The sequence below is a fragment of the Callorhinchus milii genome, unplaced genomic scaffold, assembly GCF_018977255.1.
Source record: "Callorhinchus milii isolate IMCB2004 unplaced genomic scaffold, IMCB_Cmil_1.0 Scaffold2, whole genome shotgun sequence".
Taxonomy (NCBI): Eukaryota; Metazoa; Chordata; class Chondrichthyes; order Chimaeriformes; family Callorhinchidae; genus Callorhinchus; species Callorhinchus milii.
The window spans coordinates 54,042,206-54,065,570 of record NW_024704743.1 but is presented as its reverse complement, the minus strand read 5'-3'; the positions used below and the strand labels follow the sequence as shown (position 1 = coordinate 54,065,570).

At 40.5% G+C, this 23,365-nt stretch overlaps 1 protein-coding gene across 1 annotated transcript in view; it reads left to right on the top strand.

The window, feature by feature from the left end:
- LOC103185013 (dynein axonemal heavy chain 11) overlaps positions 1 to 23,365 on the top strand; it is a 157,308-nt gene that overhangs the window by 35,648 nt on the left and 98,295 nt on the right. The window contains 11 exon segments of the mRNA XM_042331896.1: positions 527 to 760; positions 10,329 to 10,460; positions 10,886 to 11,046; positions 14,160 to 14,316; positions 14,396 to 14,541; positions 15,201 to 15,317; positions 16,233 to 16,318; positions 16,321 to 16,370; positions 18,508 to 18,600; positions 18,981 to 19,175; positions 19,978 to 20,055. Coding sequence (XP_042187830.1) covers positions 527 to 760; positions 10,329 to 10,460; positions 10,886 to 11,046; positions 14,160 to 14,316; positions 14,396 to 14,541; positions 15,201 to 15,317; positions 16,233 to 16,318; positions 16,321 to 16,370; positions 18,508 to 18,600; positions 18,981 to 19,175; positions 19,978 to 20,055 — 1,449 coding nt within the window.

Below are 23,365 nucleotides of genomic sequence, written 5' to 3'. Positions count from 1 at the left end.
TTCCTCCCAGGCTAAGTCCGTGTTTAGTGAAGGGGGTTTCTCATGGCTTCCTGGCCAATAATTCCCCAAATGAAACTGGTCATTCACTTCATGGCTGTTTGTGGGACATTGCCTTGTATAATATCAGCTTGAACAACAACAACAAAATTAAATTTGTAGAGGGCCTTTCACGGCGGGAGGATGTCGCAAAGCGCTGAAATGCATTACTTGGAGAGTAAAAATCAGGACTCTAAAATTATATAGGAAACAGGTTGATCAAATGGGCCAAAGGGCCTTCTTGATCTGAGCCTCTCTAGTGACTTACCTACTGGGCAAACCTCAATCATTGGGTGTTTTATATTTAGCAAAGGAAGATTGAAAAAATTTTTTTTATCAAAATTATTTCTACTGTCTATAAAATGTGAGATTCTGTTTTTCCTGTCTTGTGAACTGGGGGTGTGACTTGTAGACCAGTGTAATGGTTTTCAGGCTGTACAGCCTAAAACTTACGGGTGATATATAACTTGTCTTGCTCTGTCCTATGTAGGTGGAAGCATGGTTAAATCGAATTGAGGAGACCATGCGTGGAACGGTTCGTCACCAGATTACAGAGGCTGTAGCAGCTTATGAGGAAAAACCAAGAGATCAGTGGATTTTTGACTATCCGGCTCAGGTGGCACTTACCAGCTCCCAGATATATTGGACGACAGATGTGGGAATTGCATTTGAGAGGCTCGAGGAAGGCTATGAAACAGCCTTGAAAGATTACAACAAAAAACAGGTATGTAAACAGGGGTGGTGTGTGAATCTGTTAATACTAATGATAATCCCTCCAAAACCAAAAACAATAATAAATTGGTCATTTTCAATCTACGACGGTTTGTGTGGGACATTGCTGTGCGCAATTGGCTGCCGCGTTCGCCCACAAATATACAGTCAATTCACTTTACAGTGTATTCTGTGAAGCGCTTTGGGACATCCTCCCGACGTGAAAAGCGCTATATCAAATGCAAGGATTATTATTATTACTATATGTACAACAGCAACCCACTATGTTAAAGGGATGCAATGCTGCAGAAAGATTTTGAGGACCTTATATACTACAACATCATTTTTGACCAACTGGGTATTTGACACATGCAGAAGTCCATTACCATACTTAAGAGTATCCAAACCAGACAAAGTTCCACATATGTGTGCCACCTACACATTGAAATGTCCCTATGTCTGAAATGGAATATGCACTCTCTTCCTTGAGGGATGCATCCTGCTTACCTAATTCTGGAGAATATTACAAAGTCACAAGATTAGGCTGGAATAAGAAGGTTCCTTCAGCCCACCTGATCTCATCCCTCCAGAAAACTGATCCTACTGTGCCCCCCCCGCCCGCTCAACCGCTGTCCTAGTGACGCCTGACATCATCATCCACTGTCCTAATGACGCCTGACAATAATACCTCAAGGAAAAAAAAACACAATAATAAAAAATTGGTCACTTCAATCCACGACTGTTTGTGGGACACTGCTCTGCGCAATTGGCTGCTGTGTTTCGCCAACAAATATACAGTCAATTCACTTTACAGTATTATTACACTTTACAGTATATTGTGTTGAGCGCTTTGAGACATCTAGAAGACGTGAAAAGTACTATATCAAGTGCAAAGATTATTTTATTATTATACCGACTTGAATGACTAGACTATAGACTAGTAGTTGAAGTGGAATGTCTGTGAGTCTTCTGTCTCTCATTACTTAACATTGAGGCCTCCTTTTTCCCCCACTTCCCTGTGACACATTAGAGGTGAATGGACAGGGTAATAATACAGTGTGCTACACTTGGAATTTCTATCTTATGCCTGCAGATTGAAGAAAGAAAGTGTTGGGATTCTTATTGCAGTTTTAACATTGAAATGTCTCACAGTAATTACTGTGAAATATAATGACTTTTTTGTAGGGAGAAAACAACCAATTAACAAGAGAGTATATATAACAGTCCTAAGATAAATACATAAACTTGGAATATTAAGGTATTGTAACAGTACAAATGTAGTCAACTGAAGACCAGCAGTTCCACAAACAATACAGTCTGCAAAGTTGGTCATCGGAAAATGTCACAAAAATAAAAGACTACGCAGCACATTTATTACCATTTTATAATTTAGCCTGCACTGTTTCAGTTGTGAAAAGAAAAGGCTTATTAGAACTTATCTGCTGACACGTTCTGTTACATCCATGTGAAAAGGAAAAAATCATCATGTGGATAGTGGTTTATGAAGTGCCGTTGCTTGGTCTCAGTTTTAGTACACAGTCCCTGCTTGAGGACCATCTGCACTGGATTGTCAGTTTCCAGCCTGGGACTGAGAATTCGCTCTGGGGCTGATGTGGAGAACATTTCTCAGGTTTCAAATGTTTTCGGTGACATTGGTTACGTCATTACCAGTGTTGAGATTTGATATTCATCTGCATGTGCTATCAGCTGGCCCTGTTGGTTCTTAATTTTAAAAAAAATGAACCTTGTATTTGATATAGCACCTTTCAAGTCAGGAGGGCGCCTCAAATCACTTCACAGTAAATACTGTAAAGTACAGTGACTGTATTTTGTAGACAAATGTGGCAACAATGACCCACAAAGAACCACGATGTGCATAGCTAATTTTTTTGGCGGGGAATTGTTGGTCAGGACACTAGACAAAACAGTTTAATGACTCATATGAAGGGCAGCACCTCCGACACACAACAACCCCCTCCCCCACCCCAGAATTGTATAGAGTGTCACACTAGACAATATGAAATCAAAGTCCCAACATGGGGCTTGAATCCACAACTTTCTGACTCAGAGGCAGGAGCGCTACGACCCTAACTCCCTGCTTCAGGGAGTCCTGTAGATCGGTGGTTTGAGCACTCACTTTGCAAGCGAGAGACCTGGGTTCGATTCCCGGCAGGGTGAAACCTTGGGCAAGTTTCCTTACTCCACATGCCTGATAATAATCCCTCAAGAAAAAAAAACAACAATAAATTATTCATTTCAATCCACGACTGTTTGTGGGACACTGCTGTGCGCAATTGGCTGCCGCATTTCGCCCACAAATATACAGGCAGTTCACTTTACAGTCTATTCTGTGAAGCGCTTTGAGACGTCTGGAAGATGTGAAAAGCAGTATATCAAATGCAAGGATTATTATTATTATTCAATCCCTCTGCCTTGCCTCCTCTTCCCTGACTTCAGATCACTCCTGAAGATTTTACTCTTTGGCTGTGCTTATGGTGATCTCTTTCTCCATGGTCTGGTGTCAAACTATGTCATTGTACAGCGCTTCGGTCGCTGCCCCATGTGAAGGGTGCGATATTAATGCAAATCCTGTTGTGAATTGCCTGAAAATGGTGGAAATAGTGGAATCCATTATGCTGGACTTTGGTATACAGTGGGTCCATCCATTCATAATACAGTTGCATCACAGGAATGTGGTATAAAAGTAGGGCACACTCCAGTACATAGTGTGCAGGCCTTGGATGCCTTCAACGTCCCAGCAGCTGCTGGAAACTCTTGAGAGTGGTTGTCTACTACCAGCGAGCAGTGCAGTTTGATGATATCAGGAGTGACCTGCCGACCAGGCAATGCTGACTAGCGGCCTTAATGAGTTGTAACGTGGGATATGAACCCCAACCATTTTGTTATAATGTGGGTCTGACTGTATTCAACACATTGAAGTATAGCAGGTTTCTGACACAAGGAATTGTCGTTATCGGACCTTCATGTTTCAACTCCATCTGTTTGTTTAAATCTTTGCAAAATATACCATTATCTCCAAAAGAATTAATAATAATATTTCACAAACAGAGAGTGAACTAATCCTGACACACTTTTAATGGTTTCATCTTTCTGAGCAACTTTATTATGTGAACACATTGACAAAAAGAGTCTAAGATTCTCCCCCACCTCCCGTAACAAGTGGGAGGAAATTAGTTGTTGTTGAGTTCTGACGTCCTGATCCATGTGTTTACTTCAGCAATCTATCAGTGTCTGACATTGCACCAATCCATCAATTTCACTTCTTTCGCAAACCTCCCCATACGTGTGAAATGCTCTCAAGTCGTTGTTTTGCACATTTTTTTGCCATTTTAAGGACCATATTAAAGTTTAGATATATCAGTTGCCGTTTATAACTACTGAATTTACCTACATAAGTTTTACGGATGTTCCCTCCCTTGCAGTTAAATGTACATGTCAAAGTATCAAGACTAATAAAATGTCCAGCTTTACAGTATTTTAGCAGCAGGTGGGTGCCTTGGCATGGTACCAAAATATCCTTAGCAAATTGCCGCATACATTGTCATGGCCTTTTAATCAGATGATTAATACTCCTGTCATTGTCCCAGAGTTGTTGAGTGTAAAGCTTTGAATTGTGCTATCAATGGTTGGTTGATTAATATTACACCCAGTTCAAGGATTTGTGGTCCCTAAAGCTCTTTACTCTGTGTAGAGTAAAGCAACTGCTAAGTTGCAAATGATTGCATTGCATTTAGATGGGCCTTTTGAAAGGTGTAACCTGTTTGTACAGTACAATGGGTCCCTCTGGAGCAGAGCTGCAGAATTCCACTCTTCAACAGTAATAATAATAACTCTTGAATTTGATATAGCACCTGATCACATCGTCGTAATGTCTCAAAAATGCTTCACAGGACTTTTGCTGTGAAGTCTAATGAGAATGAAGTGTATTTATAGGCCAATTATCCAAATAGGTGCTACTTTTCTTCTTTGGGAAGTCGAAAAAAGAAGGAATCATAGAATCTTACAGCACAGAAGAAGGCCATTTGCCTGTGCCGGCTATTTAAAAGAGCTATCTAACAAGTCCATTCTCCTCTTCTTATCCCATAGCTTTGCAATTTTTTAATTGTTAGATACTTATCCAATTCCCTTTTTGAAAGCTACTATCAAATCTGCTTCCACCACCCTTTCAGGTAGTGCATTCCAGATCATAACAACTCTGAGTAAAATAATTCTCCTAGTCCCCCTCTGGTTCTTTTGCCAATTATCTTAATTCTGTGTCTTCTGGTTACCGACCCACCTGCCAATGAAAACAGTTTCTCCCTATTTACTCTATCAATATCCCTCATAATTTTGAATACCTCTATTAAATCTAAAGAAATGTCCTCAGTGTGTGTACAGTGTCAACATCAATACAGTCCTCATTTGTTTTGGGTAAGAGTGTTTTCATGGGATTTAAAAACCAGCCCACCTGCTTATAAAGGGTGCCAAAACATGGGGTCTGCATAGCACACTGTGAATTGTGCATATAAGCAGAGATTTCTTTGGGGCTACACTTACCTGTGATCATCGAGCCAAATATAAACCAGAGGTGTTCAGTTTGAGTAATGGCACAAATAGTGCGCCACAACAGAGGTGTTCAGAAAAAGCGGTTGTCGGGGGAAATGGCAATATACATGGCAGCTCAATCCCGTAACAAATGTCTAAGATGTAAAATACGTCTCCTTTAGGCAAACCTATGTACACAGTGCTGACTTGCAAGACCTCGGGTCTGACTCAAGATCATTTCACAGCTAAGTTCTCATGGATGGCATGACATACTTAGTTAGGGTTTCTTGAAAGAAGCACAATTTACATCTGATGATTTTTTCCAGCATCAGGACTCCATTTACTCAGCCATTTTCCCATAGAAATCTACAGCACAGACATCATTGTGTCGATGATGACTGCTTTTTTAACCATAATGAAATGGGAAAGAATGAATGGGGAGGAAAACAACCACCACAAAATTACATTTGTATAGCGCCTTTCAGGTCAGTGTTTCGGACCCGAGCTGGGGGTCGGAGAGGGTGGAGGGCGGGGGGGTGAAGAACAGTGATTGAAAAGATGGTTAAAGGGGAGGGTCTTGAGATGGGTCTTAAGATGGGTCTTGAAGGAGGCAAGGGAGGGGGCGAGGTGGAGGGACTGCAGGATGGAGTTCCAGAGGGTAGGCTGGTAGAGGTTTAGGAGGTCGCAGAGGTAGTGGGGACCAAGGCCCTGGAGGGCTTTGAAGCTGAGGACCAGGATCTTGAACTGTATCCTCTGTGTGATGGGAAGCCAGTGGAGTCGGGCAAGGTTAGGGGTGATCAGGTCGCGGAACCTGGTGCAGGAGAGGACCCAGGCTGCAGAGTTCTGGATGATCTGCAGCCTATGGAGGGAGGAGCTGGGGAGGCCGACAAGCAGGGAGTTTGCATAGTCGAGCCTGGATATTATGAATGCGTGTTTCGGCGGCCTGCGTTGAGAGACAGTGGCGGAGCTAGGCGATGTTGCGGAGGTGGGGAAAGGCAGAGCGGGTCATGGCACGGATGTGGGCACAGAAAAGAGAAATGAGGGGTGTCTATGGTCACAGCACAAGTCTGAAAACAATCAAAGATCAACAAGGAGAAACACTCGAGAACTAGAGATCAAGGCAAACAAATTGGAGTGGAGAGAAAAAAATCTATCACAGGTATTAACCTTAAATCAGTATTATTCTCTCAGCCACAAACTGGGAAGACACACAATTTCTCCTCCTTTCGAATGAAATACAGAGAAACCATTGATACGGATACTGATTTGCAGGATCCATTCACATTTTCAAGACAGAGGTAGATAGATATTTGTTAGGTCAGAGTATTAAGGGATATGGGGCAAGGGCAGGTAACTCGACTTTAGGTACAGATCAGCCAAGATGTTTAAAAAATGACGGAACAGATTCTAGGGGCTGAATAGCCTACTCCTGTTTCTATGTTTCTGTGTAAGGTTTGCAGATAGATTTGTGAATAATGAATCCTGCAGTCTGGATTGCTTGAGGCAATGATCTTGACTATGCCAATGCCCTACTCTCCAAACTCCCCAGCTACATAAGCTGCAGACTAACCACACCTCTGGCTTTTTGCGGATTTAATTGTGGAACAGCTTAATGGTGGTTCTGATATAGTTTGCCTGAAGTGAAAGGCGGAGCAAATTTAACTTACTTGCAGTAAAACTGCCACAGAAGTGCTACCACAAGCCAGCAGTACTGATTGCTTGAGGTGATCTAAACTGGTTTGGAATTAATCCTGATCTTGGCATACACCCATGCTCATTTAGTTCATTCTTAGCACAGCAATTTTGTCTGTTTTTGACCTACTCAGATTTCCACTTACTAAGCATTCACTTCATAAATCTCCATAAGAGGTAAATTGACTTCATGGCTGTTTGCAAGACATTGCTACGTGCAAATTGTCTGCTGTGTTCGCCTACGAAATACAATTACTGTGCATTGCAATAAATTCTGTGAAATGCTTTGAGATATCCTCCTGTAGTGAAAAGTGCTACATCAAATAAAGAGTTATTATTTTTATTACTTTATAAATTATTCCTCCTGATGATTTTGGCCAAAGTTCAGAGTTCATTTTTTCATGGTGGAGCAAGCAACCAAATGGCAAACTAGCAGTATTTTGTGATATTAACTCTCAGCTGCTGAATACGAGTTTCACATTTTGTTTAAATTTTGAAGTATTTCTTTATTTTAACATATCAACCATACTTAAAAAGAAGACTTGCTTTATAACAGCATTTTATCATGTTGAGAAGCTGTTCACAGTAACTACCTTCAAATATGGTGACTTTTGAATATAGTTGAAAGTAGTTAGGCACTGGGAAACACTCCTCTGTCTTTGCAAATAGTACAGGGATCTTTCAAATCTGCCAGGATAGGCATATGGATCCTAATGGTTAATGTCTTCTCTGAAAGTCAATACAGCGCTCATCCAATATTATACTGTATTGCTATCCTAGGCTATGGAGCTCAAGCCATGATGTGGGGCTTGTTTCCACAATCATGTGACCCTGAGGCAAAATTGCCACATACTGAGCGATTCAGACCTTCTTAAAAAAGGACTGAGAATTCTAGATTGAGTTTAACGAATAACAGACAGTGATAAGATGAATGACCAATTGAGCGTAAGCTAAAGTGAGAATGCTTTGAAGGATTCTGGTTTAAATTTGTTTTTTACATCTGGTCATTCAGTGCATTTTTACTATGGGTCGGATATTGTATTTACTTCGAGCAGTGTTGTGCAACATTGAAATAAATAATGAACCTTGCGTTCGATAGAGTGCATTATCACATCATGAGTTTGTCTCAAAGCACTCACAGGATATTATTGTGAAGTGTAGTGACTGTGCATTTTTAGCAAATGAGGCATTGCCCCACGAAAAGCCCAAAAAGTTGGTGAACAATTTTCTCTGGGGTATTGTTGGCCAGAGCACTGGGAGAAACTTCCTTCTCTTTTCAAATAGTACCATGAGATCATTAATGTCCAGCTAAACAGGCAGACAGGATCTTAGTTAACATCTCATCCAAAGGCCAACAGCTTTGACAATGCAACACTTCTCCAGCACTGCAATGGAGTCTCAGCCCAGACTGTGGAGCTCAAAGTCCCAAAGTGGGGCTTGAACCCACAAACTTCGGACTCTGAAGTGAGAGAGTTACCAGCTGAGCCAGGCTGCCACTCTGTCACAGAAAATGTTTCCAATGTTGCCAGTTGTGCTCTTTTCAATTTGAACCAAAAATAAGTCACAATATAGATTGCTGGGAAGCATGTTTTAATATCAGGTGGTTAGTGCCATGTATTTTATTCTGTGTGTGGAGGCATTGGAAAATACAGTTGGGTTTTCTTTACAAGTGTAATCATTCAGTTTTATGTAGAATATCAGGTAATTAAAAAAAATCCAGTGTTTTCAAAGAACAAATAAAGTGAGAGAAGAGGAAAAAATCAGTGGAGAAGCTGAGGGAAAGGGGAAAAAAAAGGCGAGGCCGGGAGATGTATATAAAAAAATTATTTCATCTGCTTCTGAATGATACTCCACTTCCTGGTGAGTCCAAAACAAAGCTATAAATATAAGAGATATTGCATCATATCGCCTACAAAATATACAGTCAATTCACTTTACAGTATATTCTGTGCAGAGCTTTGAGACATCTCGAAGACGTGATAAGGCGCTATATCAAATGCAAGGATTATTATCTAAAATAGAGTTTAGGATTAACTTCTTTACACAGAGGGTGGTGAGAATGTGGAACTCACTGGCAGAAGCTGTGGTTGAATCAGAAAGCATCAATGAATTTAAGTGGAAAAATAATATATAAATAAGGGAGAAGGCAATACTGGGTTATGGGGGAGGAGGTGAGCCTCATGTGGAGTAAAAACAATGACACAGACTAATTGGGCTGAATGGCCTGTTTCCATACTATAATGTTCTACGGTAATTTTTGTCTTATTGTGTTGTAATTCTACTGGACGATTTAGGGATAGATTTAATGAACAACTTGGAGGCAGGTTTGAATTGTTTGCTTCTCATACTATCATTTTAAGCTGAAAATTGTGGTGATAGGGTAAATAATGCACGTTTGCTAATGCAAGCAAACCTGGTGTTATCATCTTTTAGTGGGAAATCACACTGTAATCACCGAACACTAGCATCGCGTGTTAACACTCAAATTGTCAGCAGTCAGATTTCATTTCAATGGAATCTTTCTGCTCTGGATAGAGATGATGATTTAAGTTTCGAGATAGCATTTAGAACAAAATTGCTTTTTTTTAAAAAAAGTTGCTTTTTTAGTGAATGCTTTCAGTTTGTGGGCAAAAAGTTACCTAGACCATGTAGATAGATGGAGCTATGTCAACGAGCATCTGTATATTGTGACATGATAATGAATTGAATCTGCACTGTTCAGAGTCTGTGCTCAAAGATGGCAATAGATAGAAACTAACAATGCAGATTGAGACTGTCAGGTATAGAATGAATGGGAATTTGCTGAAAGGTTTAGAGAGGAAAAAGTGACAGTAAGTGTGCAGCGATGTTGAAAGAGATAAGAGGGAGTGGAGTCTGTCATATTCATTGAGTGAAGGTTATTCAAATCCCCAATGCTTTTATCCGAGACTGAAATTGTTTGTACGTTGCCTTTGGCGATCAAATGACTTTTTACTGATATTCTCATTGAATCCAACACAATGACTTATGCGCTGGACTCCAGGTAGATCCTACAAATGAGCTCTATGGAAGCATTAGCCTGCCTTCTTTCAATTCTTCACCATAATACACTAGAAACAGAAAGCAATGTTAAGCAAAAAAGTTAAAAGTATTTTTTTTCACTTGATTGTTGTTAGAGACTGTTTGCCTCAGCCACTAAGGTTGTAAACTGTGTGTGTGTGCGCGCGTATGTCTGTGTATGTTTGTCTGGCTGTGTGGGGTTCTGTATGTGTGTATGTTTGTCTGGCTGTGTGTGTTTGTAGTTTTTCACATGTACTTCAATCCTCCAACCAAAAATTGCTAACTTTTTAAATGATTGTATCTAGATTGCCCAGCTGAATGCTTTTATCAACATGCTGCTGGGAGAGCTGAGACCAGGAGATCGGCAGAAGATTATGACTGTGTGTACTATAGATGTCCATGCACGAGATGTTGTTACAAAGCTCATTGCTCAGAAGGCATGTAGAGAGTGAATTATTTGTTCCCTTTTTGGTTTGAGTTGTGTAAATCGCTTCCCTTTTTGGGTCAGCCGGATGTCTGACACATGCAAAAACCCATCGCCATGAGTATCGTAACCAGACGAGAGTTCCATAAAGATATGCCACCTACATATGGAAATTTATGTGTGTGGAATGGAATATACTCTCTCCCTGAAGCGACACACCCTGCTTCCCTAATTCTGGCGAGTATTGGGAGCAGGTTGGCAAGAGCTAAGGCTTGGGGACCTCAGAGTGTTTGTTAAGGTACTACTGGACTCTAACCAACTAAAACCGCATAAGCAGGCCATTGATAGCACTGGCTTCTCTAATCTTTTTTTGTACTTATTTTTGTTTGTCTTTTTACTAAGGTGTGAATTAAAAATGATGGGCCTTCCTCCTCACAGGTTACAAACTCCCAAGCCTTTGCCTGGCTTTCCCAGTTGCGGCATCGCTGGGACAATGCCCAGAATCATTGCTTTGCCAACATCTGTGATGCTCAGTTCCAGTATTCTTACGAATACCTGGGAAACACTGCTCGACTGGTGATCACTCCACTGACTGACAGGTACGCAGCCCTAGAACAGCTTTCCTTCACATTTTGTGCAATAGTTTATTCATCATGATTGATTATTGCAGATGCCTGGGAAAGTCTACCACACCTTTGTAGAGATGAAAACTTTTGCAAACTTCCTTAATATCAAGAAGACTCGAGACTGACATATTTTATTCAGTTTGTTTTGGGCAGCCTCTTTCTATCTCCCCTTACTCTGCTCGCTGTTCTCCATTATATCTGTAAAGCATGTCATGCTATTCAACCTACATGAAAACTGCTGAGTAAGTGTATATGTTTCTGGTTGTTGTACATGGAGAATTAAAGAAGCGCACAAGTAAGTATTCCCCCTTATGTTTATGTATATCAGTGCTTTGAGACACTATCCCACACGAAGGCATCATATAAATGCAATTAAAAATTGCATTAATTGAATTAAAAATGATGGGCCTTCCTCCCCACAGGTTACAAACTCCTAAGTATTGTAGTATATGGATATGAAACAAAATGACTGAAAGGTCATCTATATATTTATATATTTAAACTTTTCATTTTGCCCTTGATGAAGAGCTGCCATTATGTGATTTCCCCTCACACCAGGAAATAGGTTAAAGCTGCAAGAAGAAATCTAGAAATTGGTATTTGGAAATTCACATTCTGGTCTGGTTACCAATTCACATATCAGCTTGTGGCACATGTTCCTAGCTTGTGCAGCTCCAGTTCATCATACAATAGGTAACAACAACAAATTGCATTTATATAGCACCTTTCACGTTGGATAGTCAATTGTGTTATGTTACCTATAGGAATAAATGCGACTTTCCAGTGTAATCACTCTATCAATATTGCTACAAATAACTAGCTGGACAAGCAGCAGGAAGCTTGCTTGATGACAGTATTCTCAATGGCAACTTATGCAGTTTTAGCTGGTTAGACTCCAGCAGTATCACAATGGACACTGGGATCCCCAAGACTTGGCTCTCGCCAACCTCCACCTAATACTTTCTGGAATTAGGTAAGCATGGTGCATCCCTCCAGGGAGAGAGTACATTTTTCCAGATACAGGGAAATTTCTGTCCGCACAGTTCTGTCTGCCTCTTAAGCATGATGTTGGGATTTTGCATGTGACAAACCCTGGCTGACTAAAAAAAGCAAGGGTGCCTGGAATTTCAGCCGGCTGATGTCCACACACATATATTTTCGAGTAGAAGTTACAGTATCACGTACAGATAGTGAACCAGAAAGGGAACCCTGGCTGAAGGTTTGCCTTTACCCAGGGGAACTGAGGCCAAATCTCACTCTCTTGAGCCCCCTGCCCACCTATATTAGATCCATGAGCAGAACAAATATTGAGGGCAGTGTTAAAAAATTGAAATTTCTTCTTCACTTATTGAGAATTTCTAGTGCAGAAGATCTCTAATTTGATTGCTTATTCCGTATAGCAGTAACACTAGATGGCAGTGTGTGGGGTTCAACCAGCCCCATTTCATACCTCTTGAAACAATTTGAACAGTGTTCTGAACTTGCATTGGCTATATTTGCTAAATCCATATAGAATATAGATATAGCATTTTCAACTGCCCTCCAACCTCTCTGCCCTCGCTTATCCCAACCCTGCCCCTCACGCTCAGATCCTGATCCCTGACTGTTCAGTCCTCCAGGCGTGAAAGCCACTCCACAAATGTAATTTTGTTGATGCTGTTTTCATGTCAAAACATCTTAGAGTGCTTCACAAAGTTTACTATAGCAAGTATTGACTGGGTACTCCTGATGTGAAAGGCACTAAAATAGTGTAAATTTGTATTATATTGCGTATTGTATATCCAAAGCTGAGGTATCCTTTCCCACCTTCACAACTGTTTTTCTGAAGTTTACAATGACTAAAGTTTGTATCTTACCTTATTCAAATAAACAGGGACTCATAGGGTAGTGGTTTGAATGGTATGTAACTACCTTGAGAAATGCCTTGATAGTTTCTTTAGTAATAACTCACCTTGAAAGTAATCACTAGTAGCAAGACTGCTTTGGGGAGGCTGGGGATCGAAGCCCATGGCTCACAACAAGTCCGAAAGCAGCATGTATTTAGTGAGAGGCAATGGACACACTCACAGGAGTATTGGAGATTGTTATGAAATACATGTTTGATGAATGAATCTGCTCCCTGCAGGAGCCCTGTAATATAATTTGTTTTTAAAACAAATATATAACATGTCTGAGGGATTCATAATCAACATATACAATAAACATATATGTATTATAATATTATAATAAGTTACGATTCTTGCATTGGATATCCTGTTGAAACATGTCAGAGTGCTTCACAAAGTTTAATAATAATCCTTGCATTTGATGTATTGCCTTATCATGTGATTGAGATGTCTCAAAGCGCTCCACAGGAGATATTGTAAAGTGGATTGACTGTATTTTGTGGGGGCGAAACATGGCATCCAATTTTGCACACATCAGTGTCCCACAAGCAGTTGTGAAGAGAATGACCGATTTTATTTGGGGGATTGTTGGCCAGGACACTGCTGGGAGAAGCCCCTGTCTCTTTTTGAATAGTGCCATGGGATCTTTAACGTCCACCTGAATGGGCAGACGGGACTTTGGTTTAACATCTCATCTGAAGAAATCTCACCTCCGGTAATGCAACACACCCCCAGCACTGCATTGGAGTGTCTGTTTCAACTTTGTGATTCGAAGTCCTGACGTGAGGTTTGAACCCACAACCTTCTGACTCAGAGGCGAGAATGCTACCATTGAGCCAAGCTGACATAAGTTTACTATAAAGTACAGTAACATTGTATTTGTAGGCGAACAAAACAGCTAATTTCCACACAGCAGTGTCCCACAAACATGACTAAATTACTGTTTTTTTAAAAAAAATGTAAAGGATTATTCCCCCCAGAAAAGCGATCCGCCAATCGATTAACAACCAGGTTCCTACTTAATGCTCGGTAAACAGAAGGAAACTTGCCTAAAGTTTGTCCTGCCCAGGAATTGAACCCAGTTCCTCTCGCTTGTAAGGCAAGTGTCATGGGACTAACTACTATGCTACAGAACTCCAGGACTATACTTGTAGAAAATAATTGTTTGATTGAGCATTCCTGATTGCTTGTTGTTTGTAGATGCTACATCACCCTCACACAGTCTCTTCACTTGACAATGAGTGGAGCTCCTGCGGGGCCCGCTGGCACAGGCAAAACAGAGACCACCAAGGATCTTGGCCGTGCTCTTGGTGTGATGGTCTACGTCTTCAACTGTTCTGAACAAATGGATTACAAGGTAGGTTTGCCAGCCAGTATTGCAGTACTTCTGCTTCACAGGAAAAATAGATTGTGAATTAAATTTATGTGCTGTACAGTCAATAGGAAACATCTACAAAGGCCTGGCACAGACTGGAGCTTGGGGCTGCTTTGATGAGTTCAATCGGATTTCTGTGGAAGTTCTGTCTGTTGTAGCAGTACAGGTCAAAACCATACAGGACGCCATTAAAAATAAGAAAAAGAGGTGAGCGCATAAGAACAACAACAATTTACTTTTGTGAAGCGCCTGTCATAATAATAATAATAATCCTTGCATTTGATATAGCGCTTTTCACTTCGGGAGGACGTCCCAAAGCGCTTCACAGAACACACTGTAAAGTGAATTGACTGTATATTTGTGGGCGAACGCGGCAGCCAATTGCGCACAGCAGTGTCCCACAAACAGTCGTAGATTGAAAATGACCAATTTATTATTGTTTTGTTTTTTGGAGGGATTATTATTAGGCTCTGTGTGGAGTAAGGAAACTTGCCCAAGGTTTCACCCTCTGCCTGGAATTGAACTCAGGTCTCTCACGTGCAAAGCGAGTGCTCTAACCACTGAGCTACAGGACTCCACTATGTCGGGAGATGTCCCAAGGCACTGGTAGTCAGGGATTTGGACTCAAGCAGGGGATAGGGATCAGGAGGGTAGGGATAGAAGGGTGGCCAAAGGCGTGGACGAAGAGGAGGGTCTTGAGACGTGCCTTGAAAGAGGCAAGGAATGGGGTGAGGTGAAGGGACTGTGGGATGGAGTTCCAAAGTGTGGGGCAGAGAGGCTGAAAACCTAACTGCCGATGGTGAACATTGTGATTTACAAATAGTTACCCATTCAGAAATTTCAATGTGTTTTACTTTTGTGTCCAGATTTCTGTTTCTTGGAGAACAGATTTCTCTCAAACCTGCTGTTGGAATATTTATAACCATGAACCCGGGATATGCTGGTCGAACAGAGCTGCCAGAAAATCTTAAGGCTCTTTTCAGGTAAGTGGAATGGGTTATTTCTATACCAGCACTGTGACTGATTGTAGTGTTCCAGTGGGTGATTTCTCCCTTGATCATCAGTGACAGCCAGACTAGCCCATCTGACTCTCTGTAAATTGGCGAGGAGAAAAAGAAACCTTGTTTGCAACAGTACACCTAACATGTTAATAATAATAATCCTTGCATTTGATATGGCGCTTTATCACGTCTTCTAGACATCTCAAAGTGCTTCACAGGATATACTGTAAAGTGAATCGACTGTATACTTTGTGGAAGGGTTTTGCGCATCTCACAAAGATATGCAATGTACACTGTAATATAAGCAGAATACAAAATCCATACATTTGCCCCTCATTCCATATAAAATAAAAATGATTGCATTTGACATAGTGCCTTTCTCGTCAGGAAGATGTCACAAGAGATGTCTTAGAAGGAACCAGTTTGCTCACAGCAATGTCCTACAAACAGTCATGAAATGAATGATCAATTTCAGTTGGGGAATTGTTGTCTAGAACATTGGAAGAAACTCCTTCTCATTTTGAGTTGTGCTATGGGATTTTAAGCAACTTCTGGATATATGGAAACACACACACACATACATATATTATATATAAAGACATGTGAATACAAGTGCAAGGGTTATAAGACACCATGAGATGCACTTCTGTGTTCCTCTGGAGGCAACAAAAAAAGTCTTTCTCATTGTTTTTACTGGCTGAAGGGGGACTGCGTCAGTGGCCAATTTTAATGTCAGAAAAGAAACGTTGTCTGCACAAGTTCACCGACTCCTGTACTGAGAGCTTGTGCAATATGTGTTCATCGATATCACTTTTCTTAACCTTAAAATTAATTTATCTAATTTCAGGATCCTAATTTACAATGCGATTGTCAACCATATCTTGCTTGCTTTATTAGGCCTTGTGCAATGGTTGTCCCTGACATCGAGCTGATCTGTGAGATTATGCTGGTTGCTGAAGGGTTCTTAGATGCCAAGCTGCTGGCCAGAAATTCATTACACTGTACACTCTTTGCAAAGAACTGCTTTCAAAACAGGTATCTTCTTAATCCACTTATTTTGTTGATGTACTGCTTTCAAGATTGATGTTTATTGTTTCACAGAAACCTCTGAAATAAATAATAATAATAATCCTTACCTTTGATGTACCACCTTTCACGTCAGGAGGACGTCTCAAAGCGCTTCACAGGATGTACTTATAGTGCAGTGTCTATGTGTTTCCTGGCGAACAGAGCAGCCAATTTTGCACCCAGCAATGTCCCACAAACAGCCATAAAAAGTGAAAGACTAATTTATTTGCGTGATTGTTGTCCAAGACACCAGGAGAAACTCCCTTCTCTTTTCGAATTGTGCCATGGGATCTTTATCTTCTGCCTGAACAGCCAGACAGGCCTCAGTTTAATGTCTCATCAAACGATGGCACCTTCAACAAAGCAGCACAGCCTCAGCATTGCATTGGGGGTGTCAGCTTAGACTATGTGATTCCAAATCCCGACATGGGGCTTGAACCCATAACTTTTTGACTTGAAGGCGAGACTGCTACCAATTGAGCCAGGCTGACACTTCAATTGTGGGTGTTACCTTACTATGGTTGCTACGGTTAAGCCTGTATGTGATGATGGCTAAATATCCCATTACCAGGTAATATGAAGTGAAGCAAGATCAGTTAAAGGTCAAGTGACACAATCTAATTTTGATAGGTCCAAATTATTGCTTGATCTGAAATAGTCCAAAAAATGTTTCCTTTGAAACATTGGCAAGAAAAATCAAAAGTAGTGAGTGAACATCACTAAAGCTGATGAATAGCCACAACACTGTGTTTTAAACAGGGAGTTAAATAAAGATTAAAATTCCCATGTTTAATATTACTTACCATTCATCCTAGAAGTAATTATACATAATTAAAGGTCAGCCTATTTAAGACATGAATTCAAACAAAGAAAGGATTGCACCGTACTGTACTTAGACTATTGATATTAAGATTCCCTTCCATGTTTTGATATTCTATGGTGTAAATTGATATTATGAATTTTCTGCGTCCCAACACTGACAAAACTGAGGTTATTCTGCTTATCTCCCATCAGCCCCTCCTCACCTCACTAACCATATGAACCTCCTCAATTCCTCATTGCAACTCAGGAACCTCTGTGAAGCCATGTTGTTTTGTTTAACCCTCAACTCTCCTTTAAGCCTATCATCTGGCTATGACCAAGTCTGCTTTCCTCCATCTCTGTAACATTGCCCTCCTCAGCTCTCTCCACTCTGCCACCTCCAGCTTGTTTCATGTCCTCCACCCACTTTTGCCCCACTGTTGGCAGGTGAGCTTTCAGTCACTTTGCTCGAGCCCTCTGCAACTCTCTTCCCTAATCTCTCCATCTCACCCCATTCCCTCTCTGCTTTCAAACTCCTCTAAAGATCAATCTCTTTATGCCTTAAGCCACCTGCCTCTATCCCTTCTACCTACCTCCCAGCTCAGGTTCCCACTCAGTCTCTAAAGTGCTTTGAAGTGTATATTTTCCACCTACAAAATATACAGTCAATTCAGTTTACAGTATATTCAGTGAAATGCTTTGAGATACCTTGAAGATGTGATGAGGCCCTATATCAAATGCAAGGATTATTATTATTAAATATGCTCCCTAGGTGAAGGCCGCTAAAATAAGTGCAAATTGTTGTCACCATAAGAGGAAAGGCTATATTTGTGGAGTCCTGTAGCTCAGTGGTTAGAGCACTCGCTTGAGTTCAATTCCAGGCAGAGGGCGAAACCTTGGGCAAGTTTTCTTACTCCACACGGCTAATAATAATCCCTCCAAAACCAAAAAACAATAATAAATTGGTCATCTTCAATCCCGACTGTTTGTGGGACATTGCTGTGCGCAATTGGCTGCCGCGTTCGCCCACAAATATACGGTCAATTCACTTTACAGTGTGTTCTGTGAAGCGCTTTGGGACGTCCTCCCGACGTGAAAAGCGCTATATCAAATGCAAGGATTATTATTATTATTATTACTCATTTGGATCTGTTTTACGATGATTGCTAAAAAATCGTTGTGTTGAATGTTTCCTTCTTAAATAAAAGGAAAGGCCTGATCATCCCATTCCCATTTGTTAGCCAGAAAACAGTATTAACACTGTTGCATGTTGCTCATAAGAATCACTTTATTTCTTGTTAAGGAACATTATGACTGGGGCCTTCGTGCAGTGAAATCTGTTTTAGTTGTTGCCGGCTCCCTTAAGAGAGGAGACAAGAATAGGCCGGAGAATCAGGTACCATTCCAACTGAACTGTTCATTGTTACAGTATATTCTTAACCCTCATCATGTTTTTAATAATTCTGGGGTGCCCAATCCTAGGCTCTTGCCAATCTGTACCTAATACTCTCGAGAATTAAGTGAACAGGATGCATTCCTCCAGGGAGAGAGTGCACATTGCATTCCTGTGTAGGTAGCATACATGTGTGGAACTCTGTCCTGTTTGGCAACGCTTAAAGCATGGTGTTCGGTTTCTGCATGTTTCAGACCAACCCCTCCCTCCNAAAAAAATTTCAAATCTTTTAAGACTTTTTATTTAAGATTCTCAAAGAAAATTGTGCTTGTAGACACTGCCTTTTAAACAGAAAAGATAATTAAAAAAAACTTTTTGCCAAGGTCTTAATGCGAGCTTTAAGGGACTTCAACCTGCCCAAGATTGTGACAGACGATTTCCCCATTTTTATGGGGCTTATTGGGGATTTGTTTCCTGCCCTGGATGTTCCCAGAAAACGAGACATGCAATTTGAAGATTTGGTTAGACAGTCTACCCTGGAGCTCAGTTTACAGCATGAAGAAAGCTTTATCCTTAAGGTATGAAATCGACTGCCTTAAAATAAGCATGTTTTCCATCTATGCAATACAACTTTGGTCTAGGTTCTTTGCTTTGTTGTGGACAAGTCATATAATATTAATTTAGCATTTCTGATGGCTCAATGGGCAAACATACAAAGCAGCACTGATCTATGAAGACCAGGGAGGTGCGGAGAGATCACAATCTCTGCCAAGTAAGGGGATGACATTTGGGCCACGACAATTAATATAATAAAATAATAATCCTCACATTTGGTATAGCACCTTTCATTGGTGGAGGATGTCTCAAAGGCTTCAAAGGATTTTTATCGTAATATGGAGTGTGTATTTTATAGGTAAATGTGGAAGCCAGTTTGCACAACGCAATATCCAACAAACAGCCATGAAATGAATGGCCTCAGCTCTGGTTTGGGAAGAGAAAATCAAAATTCAATGACTCCGAATGCATTATAATACACTTTACATTTATATAGTGCCTTTCACAACAGGATGACGTCTCAACGAACTTAACAATTCTGGATGGGTACCCAAGCTAAAAGTGGGAGCTGAGGGGGGTGGGGAGGTGAAAGAAAGTGTGGTCAAAGAGGTACATTTTGAGATGTGCCCTGAATGAAGGGAGGAGGGAAGGACTCTGCGATGGAGTTCCAGAGAGGCTCAAAGAAACACTGTTTTGTTCTTTAAGTTTTGTACATTGAAAGACTGTCCTCCGTGAAGCTGCTCTGGATATTTTGAAAAAACATTTATTTTGATGTGTAAAAAAACCAATGAATACTTCTTTACAACAATGCTGTGCTTCATCCAGGTGGTCCAGCTGGAGGAGTTGCTGGCTGTTCGGCATTCAGTCTTCGTGGTGGGAAATGCTGGGACGGGAAAGAGTCAGGTAGGCAAAGCATTGCTGGCCAAAGCTTCTGAAGTGTCAGATTACTAAAGAACAGCAACAGATCCAGCTTTTTGGCAGCATTGCTCGGTGTGTGTGTGGTGCAGCAGTTTAAAAGTCTGAATTTTGTTCACAAAATCAGCTCAAATGATTTGAACTTCAAGAGTGTCTAAAAATACAAGCATTTTTATTGAGTGCTATTAATATCACCCGATTTGCATTGAAGCCCATTGTACTTTAAATATTTCATTAATGATCAGATATCGCCACTGGCTGCTTTTTTTTTCATTTTCCTTTTCTTGAAGTGTAAGTAACAAAGAGCTAATGCTGAGGTTTGAGGAAGAAATGGAAGATTTTAAAACCAGAGGAGATGTGGCAATCGAAAATTTATTTTAATTTAATTGTAGAGCTTACAGACCCATCATGAACAGTCGCTCCTCATAATAATAATAATAATCCTTGCATTTGATATAGCGCTTTTCACGTCGGGAGGACGTCCCAAAGCGCTTCACAGAACACACTGTAAAGTGAATTGACTGTATATTTGTGGGCGAACGCGGCAGCCAATTGCGCACAGCAATGTCCCACAAACAGTCGTAGATTGAAAATGACCAATTTATTATTGTTTTTGGTTTTGGAGGGATTATTATTAGGCGTGTGGAGTAAGGAAACTTGCCCAAGGTTTCGCCCTCTGCCTGGAATTGAACTCAGGTCTCTCTCTTGCAAAGCGAGTACTCTAACCACTGAGCTACAGGACTCCATAAAGTCCAGTCCCTTCATTCCTTCAATCATTTTGATAGCCCTCTACATGTAAATGTAATAAATAGAAATAAAACAATATTTTTAATGGATAAAGTGAAATAACATAAAATTCCTGAAAAATAAAATGAACATTTATAAAAATTACAAAAAATGTCATGGGGCTCTACATATTTGCATGAAGTAGATAAACCAGAATATGGTTACATGTTCATCAGTCTGCAACATAGGAATAGGAAAAGATTTTTCAGCATCTCATGCCAGATCACAGCAGACAGTTTAAGCCTTTTCCCCATATCAGTTAATACCCTTATTTCCCAAGTATCTAACCATAGTGGAATCTTGTTATAAGGTTGTAATTGGGACCCATAAAATTTCAACCATCTTTTTAATGAAACTGTGACAAAACCAACTTATAACAAAGTTGATTTCACTGCACGGGTGCAGCAGGTCCATCCTGTGCGTAAGTCATTTTTTTAAAAAAAACTTCCAGGTCATTAAGTCACTGCTAACATCACTTCCTGTGTGCCGTAAATGCTTTTTCACCTTTCGAGAATCCAAAATGATCCTGCTCTACACCTTTCTGAGGCACTGCATTTCACATGTTTCCCAACCCTATTTGTGAAGAAATGTATTCTGATGTCAAGATTATTTTATTTTTGTTTCAATGAAATGCATCGACTCCAGTGATGGAAGTACTGCTGAAATGGGTTGCGCCCCTCACTTGTAAGAGTATAAGTTTCTGTCTGTTTTGGAACTCTCCAATGTGAGCTCCTATGGCCCACAGCAGTGCTAAAGGGCTCAGAATGTTTATAATTAAACCACTTAGCAAGCTGATTGATATGTGAGTGTTGAAGGGTTACCTGGTTTATATAGATGCACATTAGTGAGCATGACATTGACATTCCAGTGTCATGCCATACATGGAAGAAGCTATTTTAGTTTAGCAAGAATGAACTTGCATTTTTATAGCATTTTATCCCCTTGAAATACCTCAGCGCTTTACAGTAATTACTGTCGAGTCTGATTGTGTAGGCCAACGTGTCAGGCAGCCTTACTTTGTCCTACAAACAGCTATGAGATGAATGACCAATTTATCTGATGGGTTGTTGGCCATGGTGCCATCTTTTTCTGAAGAGTCATGGATTTGAATCTGATCAGGCAATTGTTTCCTACAGAGCACAGTATGTTCTTTATTGCAGTGTTCCCCCAATTGCACTGAAGTGTTAGCCTAGGCTGTGACATGAGTTTCCCCCTGAACTGAGTTGATACCCAAACGTCCTGCAACTCTGGTTCCTGGAATTCCCTGCTTCTATGACTTTTCTTTTTCATTTATTCTATTATTTTAATAATAATTATACTTACATTTGAGTTTTGTCCTGTATCTATACGTAAAATACAAAAGCAGTTCAATTATTAGATGATACCATACACAAAGTAATGCACATATGATCCTTATGTGAAATTGGGTTTAAGCATTTGTCAGAAACCACACCAGGGATATTATTAAAACGTTTTATTAGCAATTATAAAATCACACAAGCATAAGCATCACGTTACACCTGACGCATTATCATTACTTAAATGACTACTAAAGCACTATCTTAACAAGAATCACTCAACTAAAATTCTAAACATATATATAAAAAATTATGTGACATATGAAATGTGCCTAAATAATCTCTTTGTTTTGTATGTATGTTGGGTGAGTATTTTATTAACTAAGAACGATACTACCAAGCAGGCAGGAAATCATGATGAAGTTCTAAGGCTGGCACAAAAGTTAAACACTGTCTCTGGTGAGCTGCTGGCTGCAAACGTCTCTGGCTTGCTTCTGGCTGTAAACATCTCTGGTGGTCCACTCCGGCGACAGCTGGACTTGTCCTCTTTCCCTCAAAGGCATTCTTCTTCCTCTACATAGAGGTTTATCCCCTTCCTCTCCTCAGAGGCTCCAAAAAAAACCTCTAGTTTTGGCTACCGATTTTTATACCCTTATTCACCAGCCATCTGTGTTCTAACTTTTTTTCCCATGACTTCTTTCCCACTCTCTGCACTTTTCCCTGGCATTCTTTCCATATCTTCAAGTTGTTTCTCCTTGTACCAGCTAGTATATCTTCTGCAAAAAAAAAACTCCACGTATTCCATCTTATCTAGCCTGACCAAACCACTTGACTCTATGTCCCTGAACGTTCAGTCCTTCTTTCTAACTCTGTCCATGGGACCTGCTCACTTTAAGCTTTTTCTCGGTTTTAATTGCTAGTTTGTATCCCATCCATTCTCCTGGTCCAATTATCCCAGGTTCCTATCTCTGCTGCCCGTAGGTCACATGCCCTTGTAAGTGCAGATGGCCTACCATCCATCCTCCAGATCCAGCTATCCTTATCTTCCCTGGCCATGGGTCATATTCCAGTGTACTCCTCCTAGCTCGGTGCCTCTTTACTAGGACTGTGTGTGTGTGTCACATGGCAGTTTTTATTTCTTTAGTTCATTCTACTTAATTCATTTATTCACTACATGATCAATACTAATGATTCTTATACTATAATCCCAACTA